This window comes from Apaloderma vittatum, unplaced genomic scaffold (assembly GCF_000703405.1).
Source record: "Apaloderma vittatum isolate BGI_N311 unplaced genomic scaffold, ASM70340v1 scaffold42479, whole genome shotgun sequence".
Taxonomy (NCBI): domain Eukaryota; kingdom Metazoa; phylum Chordata; class Aves; order Trogoniformes; family Trogonidae; genus Apaloderma; species Apaloderma vittatum.
In genome coordinates this window covers 868-7687 of record NW_009737728.1, presented here as the reverse complement: position 1 = coordinate 7687, position 6820 = coordinate 868, and the positions used below count along the sequence as shown (strand labels likewise).

The following is a 6820-nucleotide window of genomic DNA, read 5'->3' as shown; positions in this document are numbered from 1 at the left end:
AGAAAGAGAGTGCTGTTAGAACGTACTTGTGGAGAATGCAAAATAACTTTAGTCTCAAGGTAAAATGACAAATAATTGTAATGATGTGCCCTATTTAAGTCCCGTTTATTTAAAAATAATTTTTAAAAGGGCTGTGTATTGAGTAACTGCTTTACTTCCTTTTTCGTCAGAGCACGCTGGAATTTTCCCTCTCCGTGCGGAACACAGTAATGACAGATCAGGAGTATGTTCTGTGCAGGTGGCGGAAGCGTTTGTGGCCGGCAAAGGTAAAGCAAGGGAGGAAAAAATTGTGGCTATAACTTAAAAATTGGTGAAATGGAGCAGTGAGTAAGTAAGAGCTCCAAGAAAGCACGTGTATAACTTGGCAAGAGCGCTCAGCGGCAGAGATCCTAATACTGCACACGAGTGCATGGGATGTCGGTCTGTGCTGCTCTAAAAATGTTTTGATTTCAGGTCTGTCCTGTAATCTACCAGACTCGTGTTTGTGTTTTTTTTTCTTTAATGCAGGTTTTGTGCAGAACTGGAGCTGCTGGGAAAACATCTGTTGCAAATCGGGAGGAGAATTACTTTAAAGTCGAAATACTTGGCTTGAAAGAACAGTTAAGTAGAGTCACATTTGCACTCCCAGGCGCTGACTAGGCAGCCCCTTTATCTGAAGATACCTGTGAAATGGGGTCATTGATTTGCAGAAGGATTAGGTGACTCAAAAACTGCCTTTTCAGAGTTGCCCACATACATCCACAAAGCATTCTTCATGTGTTTGGGTGAGGTTTTTTCCCCTTAATTCCTGTTACCAAGTACAATGTCCGGGAGAAAAAAATACTGCAAGCTTGTTGCCAGTTGAAAGCGGTGTCGAGCTGGCCGTGACGTTCAGGCAGCTTTGTTGTGTTTTCAGGGTTCGTGTGAAGGGTGCAGACGCTCTACTGCTGAAGGAGGAACATATAGAAAACATCGCCTCGAACTTGGGTGAGGAGATGCTGCCTTGTCTGAGTGGAAAACATGCGCAAAACCTTTTATTTTTCATATACAAAGGAAGCTTATTGCATTTTTTGCGTATTTTGTTTAATCAGATCAAAGGACTGACTCGACTAAGGCTGTGGAAGAACTGAAATATCGCCATTCTCTTAAAATTGCCCTGGATATTTTGACTCAGAATGTCTCAGGCAGACAAGTACCACCGTCAGAAAAAGGACCAAATACTCGGCTGTCCCAGCACAACAGTCATTATTTTTCAGAGCCTAGGACTTCCAGGAAGAAAAGAAGTCAAAAAACCAACCCCAGCCTGAAGACTGATACAAAAAAACAGAGTGAGAAAGGTTCCCTCGTTTTGGAGAGTGCTAAAATGCATGAAAGTGGAACAAGCCCTTCCAGCTGTAGGACTGAGGGCTTGTCAGAAACATTGAACTCAGAGAGTCAAAACTGCGAAATACCGGAATCAAAATCACTCCCAAGGCAGAAAAAAGACAAGCCCAGATTGTTTACCAAGTCCCAACTGGGAAATAAAGTCTCCTGTAAGCCCAAGGAGGAAAGAAGTAAGCAAGGAAGGAAAATATGGGGAGGTGCAGGATCACCTGAACCACGTCAGAGTGAGCTCCTTGAAGGTCGGGCGCAGCCCCCGGCCGAGGAGGGGTCTCCTCCCTCCGGCCCTGTCAGGAAGGTGAGAGGCAGAAGCCAGCCTAGAAGGATATTGTTCAACTCCTCTTACAAGAGTTCCTCAGACGACTTGGAGAAAAGCATCAGCAGTGAGGGCGAGAGCCTAGTGAAGCAGTTAGGTGGAAGGAAAAAGCCGTCGCGTTTCAAACGGGTTAACGGAGAGCAAGAGCGCGGCGCAGGTGCATCCCCAGGCAGCAAAAGGAAACGTGGGAGCTGCCCTGAGCCTTCACCTGTGCCTTCGAGCTCCAGTCACCTCCCCTCTCGGCCCAAGGAGGAGGAAAATGCAAATACTTGCTTCGCGAACAAAGTAAAGCAGTTTCAGCTGCCTGACTTTGAGGAAGATGAAGGTGGGCAGATCGCTTGGGGAAGGGAAAGCTTCCTCCCGTTCGGTTGTGAAGCTCATCTTGAATGTTGCTTTGCTCTTGTGAATGAGGCTCTTAAATTGCTGATTTTAAGTTTGGGAGAAGCACAAAACACAGCTGCTTTGACACTGGCTAAAAACTAGTGTGGTGGCTGGGTTAGGCTGTCCGGAGTTGTTCAAGGTTTGGGGTTGAAAACCTGAACTCTCAGTAGTTCTTACTCTTTCCTAGAGGAGTTGCTAATTCCACAGGTAAGTTGGGTTTGAGGTTTGGGGTTTTTTTTCTTTGCTGCTGCCTTGGTATAGAGATGAAATGATGTGAGGAAACAGGCCAGTCCAGAGTCCTGAAAGCAGCCTGTTCTTGTTCCTTTCTTTTTTTTTTTTAAATTCAGATTATCAGACCTTTACCTAGGGCAGGGAGTTGAGAGTGTGTGTGATGTGACAGACGCTGCCGGGGGGTGGCTCACAGGGTTGAGCATTTCACCTGCTCTGGAGCTGATGCTTTTTTAATCACTGCTCTGCACTTGCTGCTGTTGGCAGGGCTGGAATCTCCCGACCTCTCTTCAAAGTCAGTTTTCACAGACAGTCTATCCCGCCTCTCAGCTCTGGTAGATGAAGAGGAAGAGGATGAAGAACTTCCTAGTGTTTTATCGCATCAAGGTGAGACATCGGTAATATTTCTTCCCCCAGGGTTGCTGCACGCTTTTAGGGTCTGTGAGTTTGCTGACAAGCCTTGGTGACAAAACCTGACCTTTCTAGAAAGCGAATCCAGCTGTGGTCAAGCTCAGAGTAAAATGCATTTCTTGGATGCCCCAGAAAGGTTTTACTTTCTTTTTCATCACAGAACCACAATCAATCGAAGAAGGGATTTTGGTCTGGTGCAAGCTGCGAAGGTATCCTTACTGGCCAGCAGTGGTAAGAAGAGCTCGCTGCCTTCTGGGAGGGGTGTTTGGTTGGATACAAAGCAGTTTTTGCTCTTCTTGTCTTGTGTAGAGTGGGAAATGTTAAAGATCTCCCAGCAGAAGCATTCCAAAGATAACGGAAGTGTGGCAAAAGCATGTAAAAAAGAAATGTGTGTAATTCATGTGTGTTTGTGTTAGAGCTGAGGGCTCCAACCGAGCCTTTATTTCTTGTGTCAGGAATTGGGGTGGTCGTACCCAGCGAAGAGAAGAGAAGAGAAGAGGGTGGGTCCTTGTGCACTAACAGAAACCCTCCCTTGGGGTACCCTGCTGCTCTTGCCACTTTAAACTCTTTGTATTTTTAACTTCCTTTAAGCGTGGGGTGTGCTGTTACAGTACCAGTGGAAAATTCATGAGGGCGTTGGGGTTTTAGGATGCTAATGAGGCTTTGTCCTTTCAACAGGTGAAAAATGTGAGGAGGAAACAGAGAAAGGCGTGTGTGCTGCTAATAGAGGAGAGCATGAATGAGAAGAAAAAAGGGTGAGTGTTGTGGGCTCTGGTCAGGTTCTGACTTTCAGGTTCGTTTCAGCAGTGTCCCGTGGTCTTTTCCGGGTAATCCTCCTCGGCAGGAGGGTTTGCAGGTGCAGGATTCCGGCTTTCTCTGCTGTGTGAGCGGTGAAAAAAGGGCGGGAGGTCAAGTGAGTGTTTTGTGCATGAGGTGCCCATGAACTTCTTGGAAGTACACACCTGCCTTTAGTTTGTTTATTTAAAATAAAACAAAAAAACCAACAAACTTCTCGTTTCTTAAATGGTTCTGTGGTTTTAGCTTGTTATGAAAACCAAAACCAGCAAAACCTGAATTCCTTATGAAATCTGTCAGGGAGGGGTACAATCGTGGTGAACAGAGGCGCAGCTGACCCGCCTCTCCTCCCTGACTGTGTTTCTTTGTTTCATCAAGTTTCTCGGTGCCGCTCAGGAGCCTGAAACACTTTGACTGTGAAGAGAAGCCAGATCTCATAGTAAGTCCGAGGGGTAACATGTAACCGCGAGTGTATCCGCGTGGAAATAACTCCCGTACACAATGTATAAGTGGCCCTGGGATGTGTGGGGGCAGCTGCTGGGCTGTGACTGGTTGTGGTTCTCTGGCAAAGTGGTGGCAGAAGTTGAATTTTGGGAGAAAGCGGAAAAGTGCGAGTGAACTTGGATGCGTTTCCGTTACCGGGATGGCGTCCTGGGCTTAAAAGCTTCACAGGGCGGCTCGTTTTAGGACTGCAAGTGGCTCTTGTTTTGTAGGAGCAAGCCAAAGAAGGTTATCGCCACGAAATCGAGTGGTGTATTCGACTGATTTCCGACTATCGGATTAGACTAGGTGAGCAGGTGAACTGGGTGATGTCACCCGTTCTGACCTAAATCAGAAAAAAGACCAGGCCAAAGCTGGCAGCTCTGTTTTGTGAGCTTAACGGGTAAATAACCCTGTTCTGGGCTTTTTAGGTTGTCATTCGTTTACGGGATCCTTCCTGGAATATTTTGCTGCTGATATCAGTAAGTGAATTTGTCATCTTTTTGTATTTTTCTCCCTGGGAGGGGCTGCTGTTAAATTACTGCTCACCGTTCATCGCACCGTTAAAGTTTTTCAGTTCCACAGCAGAAATTAAATCAATATTGGGTGTTAAAGCCAATCAGGTGACTGGTTCCTGGATGGTGTAGAGAGCTCACTTCAGAGCTCCTGTCAGAGCCTCAACTCCCTGCTCTTTTTTTTTTTTTAAGGCAAAATTAAGAGAACACCACCAGCAAATTCTTATCCTCTTTGGTAGGGGAGGAAGAAGAACTTCTCTCCTAGCAAGAAAATCCATTATTTTATATTTATATGTAAGCAGGTATGCAAGAAAGCCTCGATAGTTTGTGTATTTATGTAGAAACGATTGTGGCTTTTGTTTCAGGCTACCCAGTTCGAAAGGAAGGCTTTATAAAAATGACCTTTCCAAACGAGGCGGAGGAAGATGTCGAAGAGAGTCCGTCAGAAACTTCACCTCAGAAGCCCTCCAAGAAACTTCTTCCTGACAGAACAAGAGCCGCCAGAGATAAAGCAAATAAAAAGATAGTGGAGTTTATAGTCAAGACTAAGGGGGCCGAGGAGCATCTTTTGGCCATTTTGAAAAGCAGAAAGCAATCCCGGTGGCTGAAGGAATTCCTGAAGCAGAGTCAGTACGTGACCTGCGTCGAAACCTACTTAGAGGACGAAGAGCAACTTGACCTTGTAGTGAACTACCTGAAGGAAGTCTATTATGGAACAGATGCTAAAAGCAGGTCTCAAATAAACAGAGACGGAATCAAATTTATTTCGGAAGTCCTCTTGCCGGAAGTAAGTAAGCGTGGAACGTGTGAGCCAAAGCTTAAAGTAGGTGAATGACGCTGAGGGGGTGGTTGCAGTCAGGGGAAGCAGGGATGTTCACGCCCGGTCACCACCCAGCTCGGGGCACAGGCCCTGCAGCTCAGGGGCCCTGAAACCACTTGGTTTCTGCGTGTGTCTCGGGCAAAAAAATATAAAAATCTGTGCAGGAGGCTCTTGAGCCGCTTTCACAGGCTGGTCATCGGAGAAAACTACTGCAGCCCCCGAGTTAATTGCTGGGCGCCTCCTGCGGGGTACCCGTGGGCTCCGGGGTTGGGTGGGAATGACGTGTGACCCGCTGGGACTCTGAATGCAGATTTTTATTTTTTTTTTAAGCTGTTAGCACAGAGCAGAGAAGGCTTAGGTGGTGTCGTGCTTTTAATGGCAGACCCCAAGCTTTGGAGTTTGGTTGGTTGTTTGATTTTTTTAATTTGACCAGTTATCTCTGGGTTTTCTTGGCTACTTACCGTGGGGTGGGTGCTGGGGCGTTTGTGTTTTGCGCTTGCAGATACTTCCTGGAAGAACATTAGTAACCTCTGCAGAAACAAAGTATTACTATAAAGAATATTTTAACAGGGTTATAAAAATATGTTTCTGAGAATGATAAAGGATCAGTTTGTATTATTTATTTAAGAGCTTCAGGTACACAACAAGCAGCTTCATCCAAGCTTCTGAAGTGATTGAGGGGCCTCGCTCTACTCTAAACCTGTGCCCGTCTGCTGAGACAGCTTCAAATCACTCGTAATTTCACTTCTGTGACACGAGTCTGATTGAGCTAAATGCTTTTATAGGCCATCATTTATGCGATTTCTGCTGTGGATGACATAGATTACAAGAAGGCAGAGGAGAAGTACATAAAAGGACCCACCGTGAGCAAAAGGTATCTTTATTTTTAGCGTTCTCTGAATTTTTCTTACTAGTTTGCTGTTGTCTAAGGACAAGTCTGTGGCAGGAGAGTTCAGCAGCCTCCTCCTGCCCCGCAGCCTTTCTCATGGTCTGAGTAACAAAATGATTAAACGTGGGAAACATTCTTGCTGGGTTACTGTAACTCTGCAAACTGTTAAATGCCTTGGGAATCTTTTTTCACTGCAGAACTTCAATGTTTCTCTTTGCAGGGAGAGAGAAATATTCGACGAGGAAATTCTGGCGAGAGCCAAGCGGAAGATCCAACTGGCATCCGCAGACAGCGCCTGAGCGGCGCTTCCAACCTTCCCGGGGTTACAGTGGCAGCAAGTGTATATACCGAAGTGGTTATGTGTATAAAATGTGTAATTCTTATTTTTTAAAGCCCGTGTGGTGGATCTCCAAAGCTTGTCGCTGTGACGCCGTTCAGTCCTTGCTGTTGTGCCGGAGCTGCTGCTGCCTCCCTCGGCCCCCTCCCTCCCTTCGGGACACGGGACCGGCCAAGGCTGCGAGTGTTTTGCAGAACTTCTTGCTATAACACTAAGTTTTATATGGATTCTTCTGGCCAAATATCTGATGAAGGAAGGGCTACTGTCCTTGGAGAAAATAAAAGCCGCA

General features: G+C 46.1%; 1 protein-coding gene across 1 annotated transcript; it reads left to right on the top strand.

Moving 5' to 3' along the window:
• Window positions 1-209: 209 nt before the first annotated feature.
• On the top strand, window positions 210-6493 carry LOC104279944 (PWWP domain-containing protein MUM1). The gene is made up of 13 exons (XM_009877415.1): window positions 210-266; window positions 508-599; window positions 896-966; window positions 1071-2000; window positions 2552-2671; window positions 2856-2926; window positions 3374-3450; window positions 3869-3929; window positions 4204-4279; window positions 4402-4452; window positions 4851-5272; window positions 6091-6179; window positions 6415-6493. The coding sequence occupies exons 1-13, from the start codon at window positions 210-212 to the stop codon at window positions 6491-6493; spliced, it is 2196 nt and encodes a 731-aa protein (XP_009875717.1).
• The last annotated feature ends 327 nt before the right edge of the window (window positions 6494-6820 follow it).

What these genes read in the sequence shown, in the direction of transcription:
- LOC104279944 (XM_009877415.1), top strand. Translation starts at nt 210, where the DNA reads ATGACAGATCAGGAGTATGTTCTGTGCAGGTGGCGGAAGCGTTTGTGG. An exon ending in TAGTGTTTTATCGCATCAAG is followed by an intron (nt 2,672 to 2,855) that starts GTGAGACATCGG and finishes TTTTCATCACAG; the next exon opens with AACCACAATCAATCGAAGAA. An exon ending in AAGAGAAGCCAGATCTCATA is followed by an intron (nt 3,930 to 4,203) that starts GTAAGTCCGAGG and finishes CTTGTTTTGTAG; the next exon opens with GAGCAAGCCAAAGAAGGTTA.